The sequence below is a fragment of the Erinaceus europaeus genome, chromosome 12 (assembly GCF_950295315.1).
Source record: "Erinaceus europaeus chromosome 12, mEriEur2.1, whole genome shotgun sequence".
Classification (NCBI taxonomy): Eukaryota; Metazoa; Chordata; class Mammalia; order Eulipotyphla; family Erinaceidae; genus Erinaceus; species Erinaceus europaeus.
The window spans coordinates 14,856,499-14,882,574 of record NC_080173.1 but is presented as its reverse complement, the minus strand read 5'-3'; the positions used below and the strand labels follow the sequence as shown (position 1 = coordinate 14,882,574).

The 26,076-nt window shown below is 50.8% G+C and overlaps 2 protein-coding genes across 5 annotated transcripts in view; one reads left to right on the top strand and one right to left on the bottom strand.

Annotated features, from left to right (window-relative positions):
• The first annotated feature begins 3,440 nt into the window (after positions 1-3,440).
• On the top strand, positions 3,441-9,207 carry LOC103124821 (uncharacterized). Of its 2 annotated transcripts, none has more exons than XM_007535574.3 (7): positions 3,441-3,742; positions 5,507-5,590; positions 6,120-6,208; positions 6,593-6,778; positions 7,074-7,211; positions 7,382-7,574; positions 7,916-9,207. In XM_007535574.3, exons 1-7 carry the CDS (start codon positions 3,541-3,543, stop codon positions 8,209-8,211), a joined length of 1,188 nt encoding a protein of 395 aa, XP_007535636.2. In that variant the 5' UTR covers positions 3,441-3,540; the 3' UTR covers positions 8,212-9,207. The 2 variants fall into 2 exon arrangements, with proteins under 2 accessions (XP_007535636.2, XP_060058829.1); XM_060202846.1 differs by having other exon boundaries at positions 7,902-8,129.
• A 9,850-nt stretch (positions 9,208-19,057) lies between these two features.
• The window catches only part of BIRC5 (baculoviral IAP repeat containing 5), a 9,757-nt gene continuing 2,738 nt past the window's right edge, over positions 19,058-26,076 (bottom strand). The window contains exons 3-4 of one of the 3 annotated variants that reach the window (XM_007535568.3): positions 25,237-25,354; positions 19,058-20,496 (exon numbers count right to left, since the gene is read on the bottom strand). In XM_007535568.3, coding sequence (XP_007535630.1) covers positions 20,407-20,496; positions 25,237-25,354 — 208 coding nt within the window. In that variant the 3' untranslated portion in view covers positions 19,058-20,406. Of the gene's footprint in view, positions 20,497-21,288; positions 21,418-25,236; positions 25,355-26,076 lie in introns of those variants that run through there. The other 2 variants (XM_060202847.1, XM_060202848.1) reach the window with 2 other exon arrangements.

The window sequence follows — 26,076 nt, the reverse complement described above, 5'->3', positions numbered from 1 at the left end:
TGCTTCCCAGCTCAGCCATGAGTCCCTGGTCATCTGTCTCCCGCCTGTGAAGCTAGACCGGCAAATGGCGCCTGAACAGGGACAGGCACCCATGCACACATGCATACACAGTATAGCCACATATAAAAGGAAACATGCTTAAACACATGGTGCACACACCTGTGTGTTTGTGTAAATGTGCACATGCATGGCTGTATACATGTACTTATACACATGTGCATGCCATGCATGCATGCAGTCTATACACAAATACATACTCCAGTGAGGCCAGAACACCACTGAGGTGAAGTGTTGGTAAGAGGATCTCACCAGTGACTAAGCCTCAGCAACTGGTCTCATTGTCCCCCTTTTTAAAAAAAAAATTTTACTTATTTATTCCCTTTTGCTGTCCTTGTTGTTTTTTATTGTTGTCCTTACTGTTGTTATTGATGTCGCCTTTGTTGGATAGGACAGAGAGAAATGGAGAGAGGAGGGGAAGACAGAGAGGGAGAGACAGACAGACACCTGCAGACCTGCTTCACCACTTGTGAAGCGACTCCCCTGCAGGTGGGGAGTGGGGGGCTCGAACCAGGATCCTTGTGCTTTGCGCACTTAACCAACCGTGCTACCACCTGACTTCCTCATTGTCCCTCTTTCCCTCCCTCCACACTTGAACCAAGTCATAACCAGCCTGGCCCAGGTACCCTGGGACCAGGGAGGAGGGGGCAAGTGGTCAGGTGGCAGGAGGAACTTCTTTGGGTCCCAGCTTCCTCCAGGAAGAGACCAGCTCTCTGGAGAGGCAGCTCTGCTGTGGGACTGAGCCCCCCCAGTCCCCTCCAGGGGTTCAGGTTCCTGAGGTTAGTCTGAGCTGGGTAGTACTCTGCTCTCAGTGTGTACTTTGGAGTCATGGCTGGAGGTATCTGGGGACCCTGCAAGCACCCCCTTTTCTCCTGGCTTCCTTGACAGCTACCATTACCCCCCTTCCTTCCCACAAAGGCCTTTGCTCCCCACCCCCACTTCCCAGAAGCAGGGCTGGAGCCAGACACTGAGATAAGGGGCTTATTTTCTAAGAGGCCGGAATTCAGAGAAGATTGTGGGTCAGAGTCGGAGGACCCCTGGAAGTGGGAGGGTGGTGGGAGAATGGTTAGCCTTTCCTTTAGTCCTTGGGGACACAGACCCAAGGGGAATTTGCAACTTCCCCTCTTTCAACTTCCCTGCAGGGGAGGTGGGGTGGAGGAGCAGCTCTCAGGAGGCCAGAAAACACTGGGTGAACTTTGGGCCTTTACTCACTTCTCCATCCAGGCTGGTCTCTCAGGGACTCAAACCCTTTAACTGCCTCCTGCCTTGCTCTTTGCCCCTGTGGTTCCCTCTTCCTGGAACACTCTCCCCTCCACTTTGATCACCGCCCTATTCTGCCTTCACAGCTCAGCACAATCACTGCTTCCTCCAGGAAGCCTGCCCGGGTGCCTCCCCCAAGCCCATTGCACCTTCTCCTGGCACTGACATCTCCCTGGGGCTTGGTGTCACTCTTCTGGGATGCTACTGACTCCTACCGGGTCACCTTCCCCCAGTCTTCACAGAGGCCTGAATCCCCAGCTCCCCTCTGTGAACAGTTATGATGAGCACTGGCAGTGAGAGACAGGACACCAGCCCGCCCTGAGGCCAGTGCTAAGCACACATCATGCCAGGAATCCTCCACACAGCACATTTTGCAGTGCAGAGAACTGAGAGGCAGAGAGGTTAGACTTCTTGTCAGTTGGTGCCCCAAGTTAAGAGTGGGGCACGGAGGACCCCTCTACTTGACTCCCACTATACCCCTAGAAGTTAGTTAACCTAAAGGCTGCAGCCATGATTCCCTGGCACCTATACCATTCCTGCCACACAGTGGGTTTTCTGGGCCGCCGTACTGACAAAAGAATATAATGCAAAGTATGATTTCACCTCCTCAATTTTGGGGGGGCTTGTTAGCTTTATTACTTCACAGAGAGAGACAGGCACAGCAGTCTCACCCCCAGCGCCAAGGCACCACCCTGTGCTGCCAGGCTCGAATCCCTGTTACAATCAAGGTGCCCCGGAAGTACTTTTAAAAAAAATTTTTTTATTTATTTTCCCTTTTGTTGCCCTTGTTTTTATTGTTGTAGTTATTATTATTGTTCTTATTGATGTCGTAGTTGTTGGATAGGACAGAGAGAAATGGAGAGAGGAGGGGAAGACAGAGAGGGAGACAGAAAGACACGCCTCGGGAGTTAAGCTCACACGGTGCAAAGCACAAGGACCGGCGTAAGGATCCCGGTTCAAGTCCCCCGGCTCCCCACCTACAGAGGAGTCGCTTCACAGGCGGTGAAGCAGGTCTGCAGGTGTCTGTCTTTCCCTCCCCACGTCTGTCTTCTCCTCCTCTCTGTTAGATGCAGCAGACCCTCCATACAAGCAAGGCTTATCAAGACCTTTGCACAAGGAAACTGTTTTCCAGGAGGGGACAGTTGATGGCGGGAGGATGTGGTGACCCTACCTGGCTAGATTCTATTGGTTGTGTGGTTTTGCAATGTTTGAAACTAGCCTGCGCTTTGCCTTGAGTGGATCACGCTTTTTGCTAGGTTTGAAATGATTGGATTTTGCGTTTTCTATAGCATGTTATTGGATATAGGTTGATAAGGTGATGTGTTCCCCCTCCCTGAGTGTAGTCTGAATTCCTATAAATTGTGTGGTTTGAGCTTTGTTCAGGGCCGAGCTGGTGGACTGCTGTCAGTCACCTCTCAACCCGGATTCAAATTCGTGAATAAACATCTTTTGCTTCCTTGCAGTGGATGGTGGTTTGATTTTGCTCGCTAACACTCTCTCCGTTTCTCTCTGTCCTACCTAACAACGAAGACATCAATAAAAACAACAAAAAACAACAAGGGCAACAAAAGGGAAAATAAATAGAACACACAAAAAATTAAAAAAAGAAAGAAAGAGACCTCAGACCTGCTTTACCGCCTGTGAAGCAACGGCCCTGCAGGTAGGGAGCCGGGGGCCAGGGGCTTCAACAGCGATTTCCACTGGGTCCTTGTGCTTTGCGCCACTTGCGCTTAACCTGTTGCGTTACTGCCTGACTCCCTGAAACCACTTTCTAGGGGGCGATGTAAGTTAGTGATTGGAGCTGGTCCTAGAGGCCGCTTTCTAGCTGGGTGACCCTAGGCAAGTTCTGTGCGCCTCAGTTTTGCGCTTCAGTTTTGTCCATTAAGGAGAGAAACTACTATCAAAGTCCACTATGTACTATTCGCCCTAGTCTGCTGGAACCGTAGGGATGCGTGCAGCTCCTGGGAGCAAACTGCTGGTTGCAGGAAGCACTGCGTGAGCACTTGCTGGATCCTAGCGAGCCGGGCTTCAATTTCTCCTTGGGTAACTACAACTCCCGGCATGCCGCAGGGCCCGCCCAAAACTACAACTCCCAGCATGCCGCGGGATGGGCCCAGGGCGGTCACAGTCCGACAAGTCTTGCTGGGCTGAGCCCGCACCTCTGGGTTGTCGTGGTCGCCAGGGAAGGGCCCGGGAGGTGGAGGGCCAGGCGCTGGCCCCGCCATGCTCCGAGGGCTGGCCCGGGTCGCGGCCCTGCAGTTCCCGGCCCCGTGGGCGCGGGCGTCTGGCAGCTGGGCCGGCGTCCCGGTGCACGTGGTGGACCTGCGCAGCGACACGGTGACCCGGCCCGGGCCGGCCATGCGACGTGCCATGGCCGAGGCGGTGGTAGGCGATGACGACTACGGCGAGGACCCCACTGTCGGCGGTGAGCCCGCTGAGAGGGCCGGGACCCGGGGTCGTCGCGGCGCCCCCAGCGCTCCGTCCACGCTGCCGGCCCGAGCGGTGCCCCAGGGATTAACCGGCTGGTGCGCGGCCTGAGAACCTGCCAGAAATGCAAATGATCTGGCGGCGGAGTAGCATGGTGGCTATGCAAAAAGACTTTCATGCCTGAGTCTCGGAGGTCCCAGGTCCAATCCCCTGCACTAACTATAAACCAGAGTTGAGCAGTGCTAAGTAGGAGGAAGTGAGGAGGGAAAAAAAAAAAAAGGAAAAGAAATTCAGATTCTTGGGTCCTATGCTGGACCTGCTGAGCCAGAATCTGCACCTTAATGGAGCACCAGGCGGTTCATTTGCACGCCCTTCTCCCCAGCGAGATGGGAGGGAACAGCATCTTGCAGAAGGGGCTTCTGGTAGTTGAACAACATACACCTACGAAACGGCAGTCAGGATTTGAAACAAGGGCGTTGCGCCCTATCCCCCACAGCTCTTGGGCTCCTCTGGCCCCTGCTTCTCACTTGTCTAGAAAGGGGGGGGTCGTCCTCTAATAACCCAGGGCGTCTGTTTCAAGGTTGGGGGGGTCGTCCTCTAATAACCCAGGGCGTCTGTTTCAAGGTTAGGAGGGGGTCGTCCTCTAATAACCCAGGGCGTCTGTTTCAAGGTTAGGAGGGGGTTGTCCTCTAATAACCCAGGGCGTCTGTTTCAAGGTTGGGGGGGGTCGTCCTCTAATAACCCAGGGCGTTTGTTTCAAGGTTAGGTAGCAGGCATCTAGGTTCAGTTGCCCTTTCGGTGAACCTCTGACACCACTGTGGGTGTTTACAGCCCTCCTGTCTGCCAGGGACAAGCCACAGGGCTGCCACGTGAGCCTGGAGGTCTGTGGCATCAGGTGACAATCAGGGCTGATCGTGCAGCTTGACACCCACAGTTGCCTGGAACTTCAAAGCTGCTGAGCTGGGTGCTGAGCAGCACCCAGAGGCATAAACAGCCACAGCCCTCCGGGTGGGGGTGGTGCTGGGCTTGATGGACATGCACAGAGGGTGCCTTGCAGACTGGGGAGGGTTGGGAGGAGGCCTGGGATGCACAGGGAAAGGAAGCTTCTCGAAGGAGCCCTTTTAGAGAATGAGTGGAAGCTCCTGGGAAGGAAAGCAGAGGGCTGGCTCACCAGGCAGGGGGCGCAGAAGTGGGGTGCTGAGAAAGGAGTTCAGAATACAGACAGGCAGTGTGAGTGCAGCAGGGATGCAGGGAGGCAGAACCAGACCTGCCAGCCTGGAATGGCCTGGTAACGACGTCAGGCTTCAGGCTTGGTGGAGCTATGGCAGATTTAAAACAGTAGCTGGAAGCCCCAGCAAACACACACACACACACACACACACACACACCTCTCTTGTCCTTCCTTTCTGGGAGAGGAAGTCAGCTGAGAAACCACAAGGCCCCACCTGCCAGGGGTTGATGGGAAAGGAAGTGAGACAGGTGTGAGGTTTGGGTGGGACCAGGGAATCAAACCACAGAGTTTCGGTGTGGGGGAGCAATAGTGGTCCTGGATGCACGGTCCAGAGGACGGAATGAGCCCTCTGGAGCCCGTGACGCGCACAGTGAACTGTGGGGCAGCTGGGGCTTCCTCTCTGCCCAGCCCTTCACTGCAGCATTAGAGGTGCCCTCACCTAAACAGAGGCGCACAGCTGAGGAGCCCAGGGGAGCCCTTTGGAGAGCAGAGCGCCTTTGCTGATGCCCCCTCACCCCTCCTTCCACACAGAGCTTCAGGACAAGGCTGCTGTGATGCTTGGGGTGCAGCAGACCCTGTTCGTGCCCACCAACACTATGGCCAACCTCATTGCTGGTGAGCTCAACCACAGCCTTGGGCCCCCTCCCCCGTACCTCATTTGCCCACTGCATTGAGGACTGTGACATTCACAGACATCAGTGGGCATGGGGCATCCTGAGCCTTTGGACTTTCTGTAGGCTCAGCCACTGGGAGGCTCTTCCTCAGCTCCTGCCCGAGGGGCTCTCCCAGGCCAGCATCAGCTCTCACCAGGTTCCTGTGACACCCTGCTCTCAACCTAGCGGTCTTGTGCTGTCCCTTGTAGTCCCATGCAGGCTGTCCCCTTATTAAACTGTGCTTTCTCAGTGTGCCCTGTTCCCTGCTGTCCTGACTGGTATCTCCCCAGGGACAGTATCTCGGCCAGGTGCCCATTACAAGAGATGCCCTCAGAGGGCCACAGGGAGCTGGGACACAGGCTCTGCAGGTCCCATCAGCACTTCCGTGCCATAGGGACAGTTTTCTGGCGCATGACAGTGAGGTGGCCAGAAGGGGTGCAGGCAGATGGACACCATGGGACCAACTCCACCCCCTCCCTCACCCATCTCAGTGATGTGTCACTGCCGGCGCCGGGGCTCCCAGGTCCTCCTTGGCCAGGAGTGCCACCTCCATGTCTACGAGCAGGGCGGGACGGCTCAGGTAAGGATCCAGCTCCCTGCATCTGGGGCCCTGGGACTCCTCTTGTGGACGTAGGGCGCTCAGCAACTCTGCTGGGAACCTGCTTGCCCCACACCCGGGTTGGGACCGCGGGAGACAGAGCCAGTTCCCAGCTTGACCACAAGGGGGCAACGTTAGAGCGAGCCAGCCTCTCGCATGCTGGACCGTGCTTGGTGCCCTGCTGCCACCCAATGGACACCCAGCGCAACTGCACGCGACCACAGTAGCCTAGCTGAGATATGTGCCTATGTCCCTGGTAAAGGGGAGGATTCCAAGGCCCACAATTGTGGAGATGCAGACACAAGGAAGAGCTAGGAGGTGCTCCCCTGAAATCTCATTCTTTACCCCTCCCCCAAATACCTGTAGCTCGCAGGGGTGCACTCTCACCCCCTCCCAGACATGCCGCACGGTACCCTGGACCTGACTGAGCTGGAGAGGATGGTTACTCGGGGCCTCGGGAGCCCCTACCACCCGGTCTGTGAGCTCATCTGCCTGGAGAACACCCACAGCAGCTCGGGGGGCAGAGTGCTCCCCACGGACTACCTGCACCAGGTACCCCAGCCCCCCACCTGCCAGTCTTCACCGCCAGCACCTCTCCTGAGATTCAGTCTCTGCGACACACTGGCAGGTCCCCCCCCCCCACTGCTGGGGGAGAGGACACAGGTGCTCTGATCTGAAGGTGTAAAGGGGATCAGTCCTCTACTCCCCCAGAGCAGACATGCCCCACACCCACCAGGAAGCCAAGCCCTGAGCTGCACCAGCTCCACCTGGCTCTCTCAGCCCCAGAGACCAGCAGAACCACCTCCCCGCGTCCCGCCCGCTGACAGAAGCCTGCACTGGTTCCCAGGTGCAACTCCTGGCCCAGCGCCACGGGGTCCGCGTTCACCTGGATGGGGCCCGGCTAATGAACGCGGCAGTGGCTCTGCGTGTACCCCCTGCCCGCATTGTGGAGCACTGTGACTCTGTCTCGCTCTGCTTCTCCAAGGTAGGAAAGCCCCCAGACGGGTGGGGGGAGGGGCAGAGTTGAGTCCTACTTCCTCCCCTGGCAGTGACTGACCCTGGGCCTCACCAGGTGGGGACATAGCCCCTGCCCACTCCTGTCCCCAGAGATGCACCACCAGGGTCAGGCAGGCAGAACTTTCCTCTCTCCCCCAGGGCCTTGGCGCACCAGTGGGGGCCCTGGTAGGGGGGAACAAGGACTTCATCAGAGAAGCCTGGCGTCTCCGGAAAGCCCTGGGTGGAGGCATGCGCCAGGCAGGGGTGCTGGCTGCAGCTGCCATGGTGGGACTGGCCGACGTTGAGGAGAGGCTGTTGAGGGACCACCAGAACGCCCAGAGATTTGCCAAAGGTGCCTGGGCCACCCTTACCCCCCACTCTTTTCTTTTGGCCCAGCCAGTGCTTTGGGGGTTCTCCATGACAGGGTCCAAATCCCCAGCAGCCATGCTTCCAGAAGATTCTAGAGTGTGAGCCACTGAGCCTCTAGGGGTTGGAGTCCTGGGAACCAGAGGCCCAGAGGGAGTAACAGGATTATCTAAAGTCACAGCTGAAAAAGTAGCAGAGCCAAGGCTGGGTGACTCCAAGGCCACACCAGGACTAAAGCTCCCTTGTTCCCACACGAGTGGGTGGGCTCCCTCTGCCTGGGCTAGGCTGTGGGGTTGGGCTTCGCTCACCACAGATACCTGGGCCCAGGACTCCAGGAGTTGGCATCCCCTGTGTGCTCCGTGGATCCCGCTGCTGTGGAGACCAACATGGTGATGGTGACGGTTCAGGGGCTGGCCCCACAGGAGCTCTGCCGTCGCCTACAGGCTGTGAGCACTGAGGAGGTGGCAGAGACAGGCCAGGCGGTACGCGTGCTGCTGTTCCCCTGGACGGAGCTGGCCCTGAGGGCCGTGTGGCACTGTGACATCTCAGCACAGGACACAGAGCTGGCACTGAGGAAGTGGGAGTTCGTGCTGCAGCAGCTGGGGGCTCTGGGCTCGGGGTGACCAGACCCAGTGCCCTGACACCCCGGAGAGCAGACAGGAGAGTCAGTGAAACCACACCCCCATTTCCAGAGTCCCCCCAGCTCCTCACACTTGGGGAAACCCCACCCGTGGCCCTTCAGCAGGCTCTGAACACTGGCCTCATGTCCTGACTTTGTTCCACAACACAGAATACGACCATGAAATAAATGTAAAAAAAAAAAAATCATTTGATAGGACAGAGAGAAACTGAGAAGGGGGAGATAGAGAGAGAGGGAGAGAGACAGAGACCTGCAGCAACCACTTGTGAAGCTTCCCCCTGCAGCGTGAGTGGGACCTTTCCGCATGGAAATGTGTGCACTCAATTGAGTGCACCACCACTCAGCTCCCAAATAGACCTTTTTTAAAGAAACCAGAAAGCGGGCCGGGTGGTGGCGCACCTGGTTGAGGACACACGATACAATGCATAAGGACCTAGGTTCGAGCCCACAGTCCCCACCTGGGGAGGGAAAGCTTCACAAGTGGTGAAGCAGGGCTGCAGATGTCTCTGTCTCTCTCCCTCTCTATCTCCCCCTCCCCTCTCAATTTCTAACTGTCTCTAGCCAATAAATAAATTAAAATAATTTTTAAAAAAACAGAAAGCAAAAGTTGCCTGCACGTTATGTTTATATCTGGCTGACTGGCATCCCCAGAGGGGGACGGGCATCATCAGGTTTGTGGTTTCAGCTTAAGTGTCCAATTTAGGCTCAAGCACAGGCACTGGGGACCCAGGTCTGGGCTGGGAACGCTGCAGGGGGTGTGTGGAGGCAAGTGTCCATGAGAGAGGGGGAGTCCCTGTGGGCCAGGAAGGCCTGAGGCAGAGGCACCTCTTACTTTGCCTTCCTTCAGAAGAGTCCACATCCTGATTCTAGAATCTGGACTGTGTCTGGATGCACTCCTGCAGAAGGTCTCTGGACAGAGGGTGACAGTGTTTTGCTCCGTGCACTGTCAGTCATGGGCTCCTGTTGTCTATCCTGAACATTCTTCAAAAAAAGAAATAAAGCTTGGCCATGAGGTGATTCAGTTGGTAAAGCACATGTGTTGTCATGTGGAGGACCCAGGTTTAAGCCCCTGGCCACAAGGGAGAACTTGCAAGAGGGAACCTCCACCAGTGGTGTGACAGTGCTAAGATGTCCCCCTTACTCCTCCTCTCTCTCTAAAACACAAAACAAACAAAACCCCTCTCCTGGAGTGGTGGAATAGTGCAGATCTAGAGCTCCAACAATAATTGGGTGTGGGGTCCAGGCGGTGGCGCACCTGCTTGGACACACGTTACAATGTGCAAGGATCCAGGTTCAAGACCCTGGTCCCTCCACCTGCAGGGAGAGAGCTTCACAAGTGGTGAAGCAGGGTTGTAAGTGTCTATATCTCCCCCTCCCCTCTCAATTTCCCTGTCTCTATCCAATAATATATATATGTAATTAAAATAATCCTAGTGGGAAAAACAAAGCTTCTACTAGACACACAAACCAATTCAAGAGAAATTGGCAGTTTCCACATGGACTGGCAGATGCCAAATTACCAGCAGGGAGGGAACCCCACTCAGCCCCCAGCATTGTGTCCCTCATAGAGTGACACCTGGGAATATGTTTCTGGGGTCCCCCTACATCCCCCCAGCAACGCCCCCAGGACCTTCCTATCACTTTGAAGCAATAATGGAGGGGAAAGTCCATCCCAGAAGGTGACTTCTCCTCTGCCCCACATTCCAAGGCTTGGGAAGGCCCACATCAGACAGAGATGGAGCTATTTCAGAGACCTTCCAGACACCCCGCCTCTCCTACTGATAGTGAATAAGATCAGCCACTCTCACTATCTCCTGTCCAGCCCTTACAGAAGAACACCCCTCCCAGGATGGGTTCTGCCCCCCCAGCACCTCCCTCATTCCATCAGCCTGCAGTGCGCGTTCGAACACACACACGCACACACAGGCCCTAGGCCTGTCCACCCCCACCCCTGCCATCCTCCCTCCATATCTGCCCATCAGTGCCCTCCTTCCCAGCCACTGCAACCAGCACCCCCAGAAACTGCAGGGGGCAGGACTGGGCACCCACAACCACACCAGGACAGGCACAGCCTGGAAGACAGCTGTGTCCCAGCTGGGCACTTAGGTAACAGCAGGTGGGAACACTGGGAGTGGGGGCGGAGTTCAGTCCTGCAACTGAAAGGTCTGCTGGCCTCCCCACCAAGCCGGCCTTCAGGGGCGAGTGCACAGAAAAGCAGGCCTGGAGTCCCTCCCTTTGCTCTGGGGTGATGTGGGTGGGTCACAACACTGCTCTGAGCCAGTTTTTCTCAGTGTGAAACAGGGTAACTACTGTGTAAGTGACTGCAGGTATTTAACTGATCCCTACATCTCTTTCTAACCCTCACCCCAGGACAGGAGGCTAGAGAATGCCTCTACCTGCCCCAGGTCCCTCAGGACAGATGGGCCTACTGATGGGGGTAGGGTAGGGCATATCTGCCAGAGGCAGGCACACCCTGGGGGCCCAGCACGTGTGGCACCCCAGTCCTGGTGCCCTCAGGCCATATGCTTTCTTTTTAGGGACTCACCTCTAAGAAGAGGCCGTGCCAGTGAGTCTCTAAAAGACATGGACAGAGCAGAGAAGTTCCCCCACATCTGGCTTTGCCAAGAAAGAGGTGGCTGGATTCTTGGCTCTGCCCCGTCCTGGACCCCTCACAGACAGACCCCCAGCCAGTGCTGCAGAGAGAGCATCTTGGAGTCTCCCACAGGGGGAAGAGGAAGTAAAGGCTTCTCAGGGGCCCCAGGGAATACAAAGGTGATGTGAGCATGGGTCTCGCCCTACCAGCCCCCCTCTGACGAACAGAGTGGGGGCACCCGGCTGTCAGGCAGAGGATTTGGGCTGATGCGAGCAGCAGAAAGGCCTCTTGATGGGAGGCATTTCAGTTTCCATGACAGGTAGTGCCCTCTGCTGCTGCTGGAACAGGGCATCTGACCCCTGAGACAGCCTGCAGGCAGGCCCCTGCTTTAGGGACATTGACTTCAGTGCAGCCTGGGGAAGCAGCCGGACCCACAGGCAAGGTCACTGTCTTTACAAGCTCTGCACCAGCTGTGCAGTAAGTTTCACTGCCTTTAGCCACCTCCAGGAGAAAAGGAACCTTCCCAGGTTAGCCCACTCCGTGGACTATCAAGCAAACTGGTTCTCAGCCTGAAACACTGTTTTCTACACTGTTCTCTGGGGCTGTTGGAAAAGTTATGATGCATTTTTGCATAGAAAAGTGTGTCATGGGAGTCTGGCGGTAGTGCAGTGGGTTAAGCGCACGTGGCGCAAAGCGCAAGGACCGGCGTAAGGATCCTGGTTCGAGCCCCCGGCTCCCCACCTGCAGGGGAGTTGCTTCACAAGTGGTGAAGCAGGTCTGCAGGTGTCTTTCTCTCCCCCCGTCTTCTCCTCCTCTCTCCATTTCTCTCTATCCTATCCAACAACAATGACATCAATAACAACAACAACAACTACAGCAACAATAAAAAAAAAAAAGACAAGGGCAACAAAAGGGAAAATAAATAAAATTTTAAAAATCTTTAAGAAGAAAAATATGTCATGACTTATTCTGACAACCCAATAATTGAACCATTCTAAAGGGTTAGCAGATACTTATGGTCATGGGTTGTAAGCATAAGCCTTCTCAAATCAACATAAAACACCAGAAAAATAGCTCACTTGGGCAATGTGCTGTTTCGCCACGTGCACAACGCAAGTTCGAGCCTTGCCATGTCACATTGAAAGAAGTTCCAGTGCTGTGGTCTTGCACTCTCTTCCTCTATCTAAAAATTAAAAAATAAAAAAAAAGGAGGCTGGGTGGTGGCGTACTTGATTAAACGCACGTATTACTGTGCGCAAGGATTCAATTTCAAGCCCCTGCTCCCCACCAGCAGGGAGGACATTTCATGAGCATTGAAGAACTGTAGGCATTGATCTTTCTCTTTTTTTAAAGAAAAATTTGTTATCTTTATTGTTGGATGGAGTCAGCCAGAAATTGAGGGGAAAATGGTGATAGAGAAGGAGAGAGACACCTGCAGCCCTACTTCACCACTTGCAAATCTTTCCCCCTGCAGGTGGGGGGCTGTGGGCTTGAACCTGGGTCCTTGCACATTGTAACGTGTACTCAACAAGATGCACCACCACCTGGCCCCCTTTTTCTCTTTCCCCTTCCTTCTCAGTTTCTCTCTGTCCTGTCAAATAAAGTAGAAAGGAAAAAAGGGGCCAGGTGGTGGCACACCTGGTTAAGCGCATATATTACAGTGCACAAAGTCCCAGGTTCAAGCCCCTGATCCCCGCCTGTAGGGGAAAAACTTTGTAAGTGGTGAAGTAGGGCTGCAGGTATCTGTCTGTCTTCCTCTCCCTGTCTCCCTCACTCCTCTCAATTTCTATCTCTACCCAATAATAAATAAATAAAATATTAAAACATAAGTAAGTAAAAGAAAGGAAAAAAAGAAAAATGGAAAAAAAATGGCCACCAGGAGTGGTGGATTTGTAGTGCCAGCACTGAGCCCCATTGACAACCCTGGTGGCAAAATAAAGCCAGATATTTCAACCTGTGAGGCCAGGTAGTGACACATCTGGTTGAGAGCACGTTACAATGTGCAAGGACCTGGATTCAAGCCCCCAGTCCTCACCTGCAGGGAGAAAGCTTAACAAGTGGTGAAGCAGTGCTGCAGGTGTCTCTGGCTCTCCCTATCTCCCCCATCCTCTCAATTTCTGGCTGTTTCTGTCCAATAAATAAATCAAGATAATAAAAGAAGATATTCCCATCTTAAAAGCACAAACTTGCATGTCTGATGACCCAGAGGTCACAGTTTAATCCCTGGTACCATGTGAAACCAGAGCTAAGCAGTGGTCTGTCCCTTGATTGTACTAATCTAGCAGGGAATGCAATGGGAATATCACACACGTGTGAGGCCACAGATCCAGACGGTCTCTGCCATCCGGTCCAGAATGGGAGGGACTCCACAGGACCAGCAGGCTTGGGCTATGTTGCTCCTGTTCTCCCTAGACCACACACTTCCAGCCCTCGCCCCTGTACGGCCAGATGCAGTTCTTTCCTGTTGCAACCACAGTTAAATTCATCGCCATCTTCTCACTGTTCCTACAGACACTGACCATGCTCTGGCTCTATGCTAGCTTTCACTCCACCCCATGGCCCCCCTCTGGAAACAAAGTGTCTGGCGCTCATGGCAAGAGAGCTCTCTGGGATCCCAGATCAGGCGCTTTTACTGAGGTGTGCAAGCAAGGACTAGAGTGAGCAGTGAAACCACTGTCAGCACCTTAGGCAACAGCTGGAAAACAAGCTCAGAAGTCAAGGCCCAATTGTCATCCCAGCCAGCTGAAAATCAGTTCAAATGCTAAGGTTCAACCCAGTGGAGAAGACCTATGGACCAGCCCATTGTTGACTGCCAGACTCACAGAAAAGAGACAAACATTCTTTCCCAGTGCCAAGACTGGCGTGGAACAGCTTGACTGCACATTAGCCCAGCCTGTTCTCAGCCTAGCCCTTAGACATCAAATTGGGGGGGGGGGTGAGATAGAACTTTGGTGGTGGGTATGGTGTGCAATTATATCTCTGTAATCTTGTAATCCTATAAACCACAATCAATTCACTACTAAGTGGTCCAGGAAGAAGTGCAGTGGATAAAGCATTGGACTCTCAAGCATGAGGTTCTGAGTTCCATCCCTGGCAGCACATGTACCAGAGTGATGTCTGGCTCTTTCTCTCCACTTATCTTCTTCATAAATTAATAAAATCTTTTAAAAAATCACTAGTAGAATGGGGCCAGGTGGTGGTGCACCTGGTTGAGCGCACACATTCCGGTGAGCAAGGACCCAAGTTCGAGCCCCTGGTCCCCACCTGCAGAGGGAAAGTCTCATGAGTGATGAAGCTGTGTTGCAGGTGTCTGTCCGTCTCTCTCCCTCTCTATCTCTACCTCCTCCACTCCATTTCTCTACCCAACAATAAAAATATTTTTAAAAAATTTAAGGAGGGGGAGTTGGGTGGCGCAGCAGGTTAAGCGCACATGGCGCAAAGCACAAAGACCGGCCTAAGGATCCCAGTTTGAGCCCCCGGCTCCCCACCTGCAGGGGCGTCGCTTCACAGGCAGTGAAGCAGGTCTGCAGGTGTCTGTCTTTCTCTCCCCCTCTCTGTCTTCCCCTCCTCTCTCCATCTCTCTCTGTCCTATCCAACAACGACATCAACAATAATAACTATAACAATAAAACAACAAGGGCAACAAAAGGGAATAAATAAACATTAAACAAAATTTAAGGAGAATGAGAGCAGGACCATGGGAAGGCTTCAGGGAGACAGCATAATGGCTGTGCAAGCCTTTCATGCTAGAAGTGGTCTGAAGTCTGAAGTTCACTCCCAACCTCATCATAAAGCAAAGCTAAATAGCGCTTTAGTAGACAGAGTGTGTGCGTGGAGGGGGCACACACAAGCAGATAAAGTGCTGTGGTTATAGCAGGGGAACTGGGAAAAGGTTTAAGACCCTCTTCAAAAGTTCAAGTTACAATGAACTGTGTGTGAGGATTTATGGGAGCCTTTAAGAGGCAGGTTTGAGTGAAGTAAGTCAGAAACAGAAGGATGAATATGGGATGATCTCACTCTCAGACAGAAGTTGAAAAACAAGATCAGAAAAGAAAACACAAGTAGAACCTGAAATGGAATTGGTGTATTACACTAAAGTAAAAGACTCTGGGGTGGGTGGGGAGAATACAGGTCCATGAAGGATTCAGAGGACCTAATGGGGGTTGTATTGTTATATGGGAAAGTGGGGAATGTTACACATGTACAAACTATTGTACTTACTGTTGAATGTAAAACATTAATTCCCCAATAAAAAAAACAGTAGCTAAAAAAAAAAAAGGCAGGTTTCAGTTCCACGTAACAAAGCTGGTGAACAGAGGGTTTAATGATGGTGTCTGCTCCCTGGAGTAAGCAGCAGTTGTGGCTACACACGCTTCTGGGCCCATCCCTGGGGCTAGACTATCTGGGTTCAGAACTATTCACGGATACAAAATCTTGAACAAACTATCTCGTCTTTACAAATACCCGTTTCTACATCAGAAAACACAGCCAAGATCACTTTGCACTCTCCTCACAATTATGTTATCACCTTTTAAATGAGTAGTTTCTGCAAAGAAACCTCAGTGCCCCAAGCAGTGCCAACTTGCAGGCGATGCGGCCAGTGGCTTCATACTTCGCAGAAAATTATTTTAGAGCAACTGACACGTTTTTCATGACTTTGTTATTTCCACTCACAGTGAGATTCTGGTTCCTGAGATCACCACTCCACAGAACTGTCACCTTGTGATTACACCAGGCTCTGAATCGTCTACTAACCCATTTCAATTCTTACTTCAATTCCCACACACATACACACATGGAAAACCTGAAAAGCGGATCTACAATTCAAAGTTGAGACAGGTTCCCTAAGAGTTTTTTTTCTTCTCTTGCCACCAGAGTTCTCTCTGGGGCTTGTTGCCAGCCATATTTTTTTCCTTATTATACATGAGAGGACAGAGAGGAATTGAGTAGGGAGGGGAGATGAGAGGAAAGACACCTGCAGACCTGCTTCACCACTTGTGAAGCGTCCCCTCTGCAGATGGGGAGCCAGGGCTCAAACCTGGGCCCCTGTGCATGGTAATATGTGCACTTAACTGGTGTGCCACCACCTGGCCCCCAATTTTTTTCTTTAGGATAGACAGAAATTGAGAGGGAAAAATTGAGTTATCTCCTTTTGAGATACTCTCCCCCACCTCTGCTGCAGGTGGGGACCGAGAGCTTGAACCCCAGTTCTTGTGCACTGTAATGTGTGTGCTCAACCAGGTGCCCAGCCTCCTAAGAGTCTTAAGATTTCCAGTGGGGAGTCGGGCTGTAGCGCAGCGGGCTAAGCGCAGGTGGCGCAAAGCACAAGGACTGGCATAAGGATCCCGGTTTGAACCCCGGCTCCCCACCTGCAGGGGAGTTGCTTCACAGGCAGTGAAGCAGGTCTGCAGGTGTCTATCTTTCTCTCCTCCTCTCTGTCTTCCCCTCCCTGTCTCCATTTCTCTCTGTCCTATCCAACAATGACAACAACAATAATAACTACAACAATAAAACAACAAGGGCAACAAAAGGGAATAAATAAAATAAATATAAAAAAAAAGATTTCCAGTATTGGGGGTCGGGCAGTGTGCAGCAGGTTAAGCAGAGCGCAAGGACTGTCTTAAGGATTCCGGTTCGAGCCCCTGGCTCCCCACCTGCAGGGGAGTCACTTCACAGGTGGTGAAGCGATCCGCAGGTGTCTGTCTTTCTCTCCCCCCTCTGCCTTCCCCTCCTCTCTCCATTTCTCTCTGTCCTATCCAACAATGAATGACATCAACAATAACAATATGATTGCTCAGCAATTTGTTTGGCTTTCATGTCAACTCTCTTTTCAGCCACCAGGTTCCAGATGCCATCAGGATGTTGGCCAGGCTTCCCTGGATTGAAGACCCCACCAATGTGTCCTGGAGCTCTGCTTCCCCAGAGACCCACCCTACTAGGGAAAGAGAGAGGCAGACTGGGAGTATGGACCAACCAGTCAACGCCCATGTTCAGCGGGGAAGCAATTACAGAAGCCAGACCTTCCACCTTCTGCAACCCACAACGACCCTGGGTCCATGCTCCCAGAGGGATAGAGAATGGGAAAGCTCAGGGGAGGGGATGGGATATGGAGATTGGGTGGTGGGAATTGTGTGGAGTTGTACCCCTCCTACCCTATGGTTTTGTTAATTTATCCTTTCTTAAATAAAAAATAAATTAAAAAAAGAAAAAAAATAATAACCACAAGAAGGCTACAACAAGGGAAACAAAAAGGGGGGAAAATGGCCTCCAGAAGCAGTGGATTCATGGTGCAGGCACTGAGCCCCAGCAATAACCCTGGAGGCAAAAAAAAAAAAAATTTCCAGTATTGTTAATCATTAAGGTCTAGTGAAAATATGGCCATTACAAGGAAATTCTATAGAAAAAAAAAAAAACATGCAAGATGGAAGTTAACTCTAAGGGCAACAACCACAGAATTACCCACATGGACAGTAACATTTTTCTCAGTTTCTCTCCAAAGCCAGCGTGTACAGATCAACATCTACACTGACACGTGTATGAGATATAAGCAACCTTTAGGTCAGTTTAGAGGCTGCAGTGTTCTCCAAGCCCAGATGGAAAAACATCACCAAGGTGGAGTGGTCAGACCTGTATCTCACAGCTGGTTTTGACACAGAATACCTCAGATGACAGGAACAAGTCTGGGCTCCATGGGCTCCTGGTTTTTACTTGCTGGCATTTTCTCCTGTCCTAAAACTGTTCTCTCTAGAAAGGGGCAGTGTGCATGCTGAGGAAGGAGGCAGACCATGACCAGCCAGCCATGTTTGCTTTTAACTAGCAGGGTGGGAGGAGGGCTGGAAACAAAATGGTCTTTTGCAGAAGTGATCAGAGATTACCCTCGAAGGTTTCACCCCTTATCTCACACCACTGCAGAGCCGCTCAGGAAGAACAGCTTCCGAGACAGGAGCAGCTGACAGGTCACCAGAAGCAATCATCAAATCCCCACAGCTCTGAGTCATTAAAAAAGGATTCAGGCTGTGGTCCGGGAGGTGGCGCAGTGGATAAAGCATTGGACTCTCAAGCAAGAGGTCTTGAGTTCAATCCCTGGCAGCACATGTAACCAGAGTGATGTCTGGTTCTTTCTCTCTCTCCTCCTATCTTTCTCATTAATAAATAAAATCTTAAAAAAAAAAAAAGATTCAGGCCATTGCTCTGTGAAGGAGCAGGTTGCCTCTGGCTCTCCAGGGCAGTCTGAGGAGGCGGCAATGTTTCTAGGGAGCTTCTTATCCATGGCATTTCTACTAGTTGACTCTGCCTCTCCAAACCCAACTAGCAGTGTATGGGAGTTTCCCCAATGACTTAGATAGGCCCTGTGCTCACTTTTAATGGCAGGTTTTGCTGTTCTGTGCCTAAGGCAACAAACAAAATAAGAATAGAATGCTACAAAGCCTCAGGAGGGAGTGAGGACTGATTCAAACTCCCCTCTTATTCATACAAGTGAGGAGAAAAACTAATCATGTGTTAATTACAAAAAGCCAGGATGGCAGCACAGCACTACAGCTGCCCCAGGAGGGCCACGAAGCTCACATCCAGCCAGAGCAGGATGGACAGTCACACGCAGGTCACAGTCAGGGCCAGGGGACGGGTGGTCAAAACTATCTCCTTCATTGTTTTCTTTTTTATTATCTTTATTTATTATAGAGGCAGCCAGAAATTGAGAGGGAAGGGAGAGAGAGACAGAGAGACACCTACAGCCCTGCTTTGCCACTCAGGAAAGTTTCTCCCTATAGGTGGGGACCAACCGGGGGCTTGAAACTGGATTCTTGTGCATTGTAACCTGTGCGCTATTGTGCCACCACTGCCCGGCTGCAAGGCCACCTTCTTTTATGTGACTGCTTTTATGTGACCCTGTGTTTGAATATGCCAGAGCTAAAACTCACCTGTCTCTAAATTTATGATGTGGTAAGATCATAAACAATATAAGCTGTTTGCCAAAATAAATCAATTTTAAAACATTTCCTGGGGCCAGGCGGTGGCACACCTGATTAAACTCACACACTGCAGGGCACAAGGACCCAGGTTCAAGTGCCTGGTCCCCACCTGCAGGGGGAAAGCTTCATAAGTGGTGAAGCAGGGCTGCAGGTGTCTCTCTCTCTCCCTCCCTATCGCCTCCTCTCCTCTCAATTTCTGTCTCTGTCGATAATAAATACATTTTAAAAAAAATAAACAAATTAAAATTTTTCCCCTCACAAAAGGCTTTCCAGTTCATTTTTAAATTTATTCCATTGCCCCCACCGAGAGTTCACATTAGAAAGACCAGTGAATTACCAGCCTCTTAATCCACAGCACTTAAATCACTGTTTATAGAGTACTAGAAATACTGAGACCAAGCACTCCTCCCAAGGGCTTTCTGTTTGTTTTGTTTTGTTGCCTTCCCTTGCAGGCCCCATCTGTTAGGGACAGCCTGTTGAAGGCAGAACCCTGGAAGGAAATCAGCCTCATTAGGACCAAACCAAGTGAGCTTTGGGGAGAGGACAAAGCAAGGTCCCAGGCCTTTGGAAAATGCCTCTGACATTGAGAACTTCCCTGCATCTGTTTTAGAGCAATGTAGCAGCCCTGCTGTGTCCACTGGAGCAGAAAAGGTATCTTCAGTAGGTCAAGGTGAGAGGCAGGCTTTATTCTGGCCTTGGGCATCAGCTCTCCTTCTCCCGCCCTGCTTAGCCGCTCAGATTGGAAAGGGCTCTAACTGCACCACCATAAGCCAGAGCTGAGCAGTGCTCTGATCTCTCTCTCTCTTGTGTGTATCCTTCTCTCTATAGCTCTCTCATTAAAGCAAATCAAATATTAGAGAGAGAAGGAAAGAGAGAGACACCTGCAGCACAGTTTCACCCTTTCAGGGTGTCCTTGCACATGGTGATGTGTGTCTCAACCAGTCGCTGGGCAGCCTGAGGCACGATGTTACTAGGCTCCCCAATGGACTGGATGACAGACAGGTGAGGACATCCTTGGGCACGCTTGGCCTACAGCTAAGGTCTGGCAGGGACCTGATTCTGTACAATCTGCCCTGGGGCAGATGGAAACTGCTACAGTAGCACACACCTAGCTAGGGAGAAGGGAGAAGGTGGCCTCAGGACTCAAAGGCAACAAAGGGAGACAATACAGAGACAATACAAATTTGGAACATTAGAAAGTTAGATGAGCATGCAAGGAGAGCATTTCTGAAGTGGCTTCCTCAGTTCTATCTGTGCAGACACATGGGTCTAAGGTCTGTGACTGCTTGGCCTCCACAGCCAGTCACCAACTCAAAGCCGAGGCGCCTTCCTGTGGGAAGCTCCACCCTTGCAAACAGACTCTGCCTCCTCCCGCTTCTCACCTGTTGGTGAAGAAATCAGTAAAAGCAAAACTATCAGGGACAGAGGAGACAGAGTCACTGTGGTGCCACTGTCAAGAAAAAGCACAGATGAAGTTTACATATTCTAATTTCAGAATGGCAATGTCTTCCTCCCTGAGGTACTCTGAAGGGGCCCAGAGATAAGTCAGCAACACCGGGGGATGTGCCTTGGCATTGCTGCTTTCCACTCGGGACAGGAAGTGTGGCCAGGGGCATCAGTCCAGGGCAGCCAGCTGCTCAATGGTGCAGCGGACTTTCTTTGCCATTTCTTCAAATTCTTTCTGCTTGTTGTTGGTTTCTTTGGTCTGGAAACAAAGAACAGACACACGAAACTGAAACAAGACCTCCTAAATTACACTCTGGAGATCTGATCAAAAAGTGAAATGAAAACATGTGCTGAGGGTCTGAACGAATCACAGGCTGTGTAGGGTAGACATACCCAGATGTGCAGGTCAGAGCCCCTGATTCAACTAGGCTGCCTCTCCTTTCAGGTCACAGTAACAGAAAGAACATTACAGAATATTTTCCACATCCCAACAACACTCCCGCTGTTCCACATACATTAACTAGTGATGGATCATGCTGTCCCTGTGGAGTGGGGGCTAGCACCCCACTACCGATGAGGTAGGCAGCAAGATAAAGCACCCTCTCCATTTCTCTCTGTCTTATCCAACAACAATGACATCAAGAACAATAATAACTATAACAACAAAACAACAAGGGGAACAAAAGGGAAAATAAATATTAAAAACATATATTAAAAAAAAGGGGAGGGAGTTGGGCTGTAGCGCAGCAGGTTAAGCGCAGGTGGCGCAAAGCACAAGGACCGGCATGAGGATCCCGGTTCGAACCCCGGCTCCCCACCTGCAGGGGAGTCGCTTCACAGGCAGTGAAGCAGGTCTGCAGGTGTCTATCTTTCTCTCCTCCTCTCTGTCTTCCCCTCCTCTCTCCATTTCTCTCTGTCCTATCCAACGACGACAACAACAATAATAACTACAACAATAAAACAACAAGGGCAACAAAAGGGAATAAATAAATAAAATAAATATTTTTTAAAAAAGGGGGGGAGAAAAAGACACCTGCAGACCTGCTTCACCGCCCACGAACTAGCCCCCTGCAGGTGGGGAGCAAGGGCTTGAACCGGGATCCTTATGCCAGTCCTTGCGCTTCGTGCCATGTGTGCTGAACCCACTGCCCTTCCTCCTGGCCCCTGGTCTGCAGTATTTCTACAACACATAAAGAATGCCTGGTAAACTATGTACTGTAATCACATAAGCAACTTAATGGTTCAGATGTCACACTTAACCTTATTTACCCTGTGAAATGGACAAAATGCCCACGTCCAGAGGTGCCCATCTGGGTGTCCTGGCATGAAGTCTCTGGTTATGCCATTTCCCACACCCTGCTCTGACCCTGTCCTCCACCCACACACGATAAGAAACAGCTGGGGACATGAGGAGCCTGAATCACTTAGGACAAATGTTACCATCAGTTGACACTCCAGAGTAGCCCTGTCTAACAAGTTCTTGATACAACAAGTGTCCTGTCACCGGCACTGTCGGCCACAATAGCCACTGAGCAGATGGATGCTTCCACTGAGACTGTAGCAAACTGAAATCTAGTCGCATATTGCTAATGGTTACAGCACTAGAACACCACAACCATGTAGCAGGCATATAGCTGAGTACCACAGACGCCCAGAAAAAAATGTTTTAAAAACTATTTTTGTATTTTTAAAAAAATATTTATTTATTTATTCCCTTTTGTTGCCCTTATTTTATTGTTGTGGTTATTATTGTTGTTATTGATGTCATCATTGTTGGATAGGACAGAGAGAAATGCAGAGAGGAGGGGAAGACGGGGGGGGGGGGGGAGATAGACACCTGCAGATTTGTTTCACTCCCTGTGAAGCGACTCCCTTGCAGGTGGGGAGCCGGGGGCTCGAACTGGGATCCTTACACTGGTCCTTGTACTTTGTGCCACTGGTGCTTAACCCACTGCGCTACCACCGCCTGGCTCCCTATTTTAGTATTTTTTAGGATAGAGACAGAGAGAAATCAAGGAGAGAGTGACCCGCAGCATTGTTCCACTGCTCATGAAGCTTTCTCCCTGCTGGTGGGGGCTAGGGACTTGAACCCAGGTCCTGGTGTGCTGTATCATGTGCATTCTAACAGGTACCCCACTGCCTGGCCCTTTACTTGGATAGTGTGCTTCTTTGACAAGTATATGACATGTCTAAGCCCGGCGTCCACCACAAGGCAGGACGCTTCAGTGCTGTGTTCTGTTCCACTTTCTGTATCTTGGCTTCTCTCTCTCTCTCCAATCCAGGGTCACTGCTGAGGCTCAGTACCTACACTATGAATCCACTGCTGCTTATGGCCATTTTTTTCCCCCATTTTTATTTGATAGGACAGAATAAAATTGAGGGGAGGGAAAGATAGAGAGGGGAAGAGAAAGATATCTGCAGACCTATTTCATCACTTGCGAAGCAACCCACCTACAGGTGGGGAGCCAGGGCCTTCCTTGCACAGGTCCTTGTGCTTTTTTTTTTTTAAACATTTTTTATGTGATTTATTGATTCATGAGAAATGATAGGAGAAAGACAAAGAACCAGACATCACTCTAGTACATGTGCTGCCGGGGACTGAACTCAGGACCTCATGCTTGAGAGTCCAATGCCTTATCCATTGTACCACCTCCCAGACCACAACCACTTTTTTTTTTTAACTTTTAGAAAATCATTTTATTGGAGGGCTTAATGACTTATAGTACAGTTGTGGACACATAGATATAATTCCTTATCTCCCTAGGACAGGTGTCTATAAAATACCCTCACACCCAACTTAGGTCCATTTTTATACACCAGGACCCAACACCCACCCCCACCCCAAAATCTTTCTATTGCATATTTTATAAATTAAAGAGAGCAAGACTAGCTTAACTTGTCTGCTCTTCAAACTAACTTTAAAATTATCTGGAAGCAAATATTCCAGTTAAGGATGGTTACCCCCAGTGAAGGAGTAGAGCTTTTGATTTCCAAAAACAGATTAGTGAGAGTCATAGAGAACCAGATCATCACTCCAGCATGTGATGCCTGGGGGCCGGGGGGGGGGGGGGGGGGGGGTGAATCTAGGAACTCGTGCTTCTGAAGTCACAGCTCCAACAGGTCACCTGACCTCCTGCACCAAACCACGCCCTCCTCTCCCTACAGACCCTGAGGCTGAGCCATCAGCAGCAGCCACAAGCAGCCACAAGCACTTAGTTGGTAGAAGGAGTTGGATGGTCACAAGTGTCCTGTTTTGCCAGTGACTCCCTGAATCCCTGTCCTCGGTGCTCTAGGACCTGTTCTGGACTAGCTGTGCTAAGCCTCGTCTCCTCGTGTCTCAGCACGACTTTCACACCACTGTTCCATGTGCACAAGCTGATCTGACCCTACAACAGAGACTGCGAACCACATCCTGCAAGCCAAGTCCACCTCCACCAAGACCACAGTCAGTTTTACGTAGTCATTGGACTAATAATGGCCTTGTTGTGGGGGAAGAAAGACCAAGATGTAACAGAAACCATGAGGTCCCTGAAGGTTGAAATGCTATGCTGAGCCCTGACCTACAAAGTCTCCCTAGCTCATCTCCCTAGTCCCTACAGGACTGCCAGAAGTAGCAAACCAAGACAGAGCATGTCTGGCTAAATGTGAACAAGTCATGTTTCAGTCAACACCCATGCAAGGGATGAGATAGGCTATGGCCCTCTTGTGCGTCTGTAAGTCAGATTTAGCTGGAAGCCCTGACTGTCTCTGACAGTGCTAAGTCTCCACAGCCAGCCGACTTTGGAAGGTATCTGTGTGGACTCAGGGCCTCATATCCTACTCTCCTATGACCCACTATTCCTGCCAAGAGTTCAAGTTCACCTGCAGACTGAGGAGTTTACTATCAAAGACATCAACATGGCTTACTCTTGATACTTTTTTTTTCCCTCTTTTTACCACCAGGGTTATCACTGGAGCTTGGTGCCTGCAGGACAACTCCACTGCTCCTGGCGTCCTTCACCCATCTCTACTCCCTTTTTTAACCTTTTCTTTTAATAATTGTTGATAGAGGTGAGAAAGAGGAAGAGTGACACCTGTAGCACTGATACATAGCTAATGAAGCTTTCTCCCCCTGCAAGTGGACTGGGGACTTGAACCATGGTAATGTGTGCTCTACTGGTGTACCAGAACCTGGCCCCTGCTCTTGATTATTATTATTAATATTATTATTATTATTATTTGTCTCCAGGGTTACTGCTGGAGCTCAGTGCCTGCACCATGAATCCACTGCTCTTGAAGGCCATTTTCCCCCCCTTTTGTTGCCCTTGTTGTTGTAGCCTTATTGTGGTTATTATTGTTGTTGTTGATGTCGTTCGTTGTTGGATAGGACAGACGGAAATGGAGAGAGGAGGGGAAGACAAAGACGGGGAGAGAAAGATTGACACCTGCAGACCTGCTTCACGGCCTGTGAAGTGACTCCCCTGCAGGTAGGCATCTGGATGCTCGAACTGGGATCTTTAAGCCAGTCCTTGCGCTTTGTACCACATGCACTTAACCCACTGTGCTACCGCCAACCCCCTCTTGATTATTTCTAATGAGAGACAGAGACCAAACAGAATACCACTCTGTCACGTACAATACTGGGAACTGAACTGGGCTACTCAGATATGCAAGGCACACGCTCTATCCTAGGAGTCACCACCCTGGCCCCCGAACATTTCCCTTGCTTCATTATTTCTCCATGTCATTTTTTTTATCCCTTCAAATGTTTCTTATCCATGTTCTTTTTTTTATTATCTTTATTTATTTATAGGATAGAGACAGCCAGAAATTGAGAGAGAAGGGGGTGATAGGGAGAGAGACAGAGAGATACCTGCAGCACTGCTTCACCACTAGAAAAACGTTCCCCCTTGCAGACTGGGAGCTCAAACCAGGGTCCTTGTGCACTGTAACATGTGCGCTCAACCAGGTGTGCCACCACCCGGCCCCTTATTATGTTCTTATTCCCAGTTATACGTACAATTTTGTTCTTGGCTCTTTCTTTGTCCAGCTTCAGAAATTCACTGAGGGTTAATTCTTCAATTTTCTTTTTGACAGAAAGGAAAGCACACCCAGATGAATGCTTTTTATGTTCCTCTCTAGAAAATTCAAGAAGGAACAGGTCAACAGAGAAATAACCAGGCTAAGAGAAAAAGCAACAGTTGATTGCTAACAGTCCATTTCCCACCCTGCACTCTACCTCAAACACGCCTCACTTGGCTTCAAGAGCCAAGCGTGAAGTCTGAAGTAGGTGAAGCCAGCATGGGACCCCAGCCGTGGTCCCACAGCTATTGTAGCACCTTCTCTCTCTGGGGATATCTCCCACCACACATCTTATGGCTTATGACTTTACCCACACTCCATTAGCAACCAGTAGGAGAATAATTACATGAAGTCCAAGGATCGAAACACTCATTGCACTGGAATTATTCCATAATCTGGCCAGCCTTTTCCAGTGAAACTTCCCACTCCACACTACCCTTCTTTCTCTGCAACGGGAATCACCCTAAAGGACTAGAACCAGTGCTGGAACCAGATTACACTAAACTGAACGCACAGCTGCACAGCCCTCAAGGGGGAGAGAATTAGCTCACTTAGAGTGTTGTTTGGCCAAGTATGAGAACCAGGTTGGGATCCAGCCCCCACCACACAGGAGGCTTCAATGTATGCTCCCTTTCACTCTTCTCTGTGCCTCTCTGCCTGTTACTATATTTAATAAACAAATACACAACAACAAAAACAGAATCCAAAAGGGTAAGTAACAGTAACCACATCCTGAAAACACCACAGTACTTTGTGAGTTGGGATGGGGAACATGCTA

Coding starts and splice junctions, on each gene's coding strand:
- LOC103124821 (XM_007535574.3), top strand. CDS start 3,541: ATGCTCCGAGGGCTGGCCCGGGTCGCGGCCCTGCAGTTCCCGGCCCCG. Junction 3,743..5,506: donor CGAGGACCCCACTGTCGGCG/GTGAGCCCGCTG, acceptor CCTTCCACACAG/AGCTTCAGGACAAGGCTGCT. Junction 6,209..6,592: donor AGCAGGGCGGGACGGCTCAG/GTAAGGATCCAG, acceptor AAATACCTGTAG/CTCGCAGGGGTGCACTCTCA.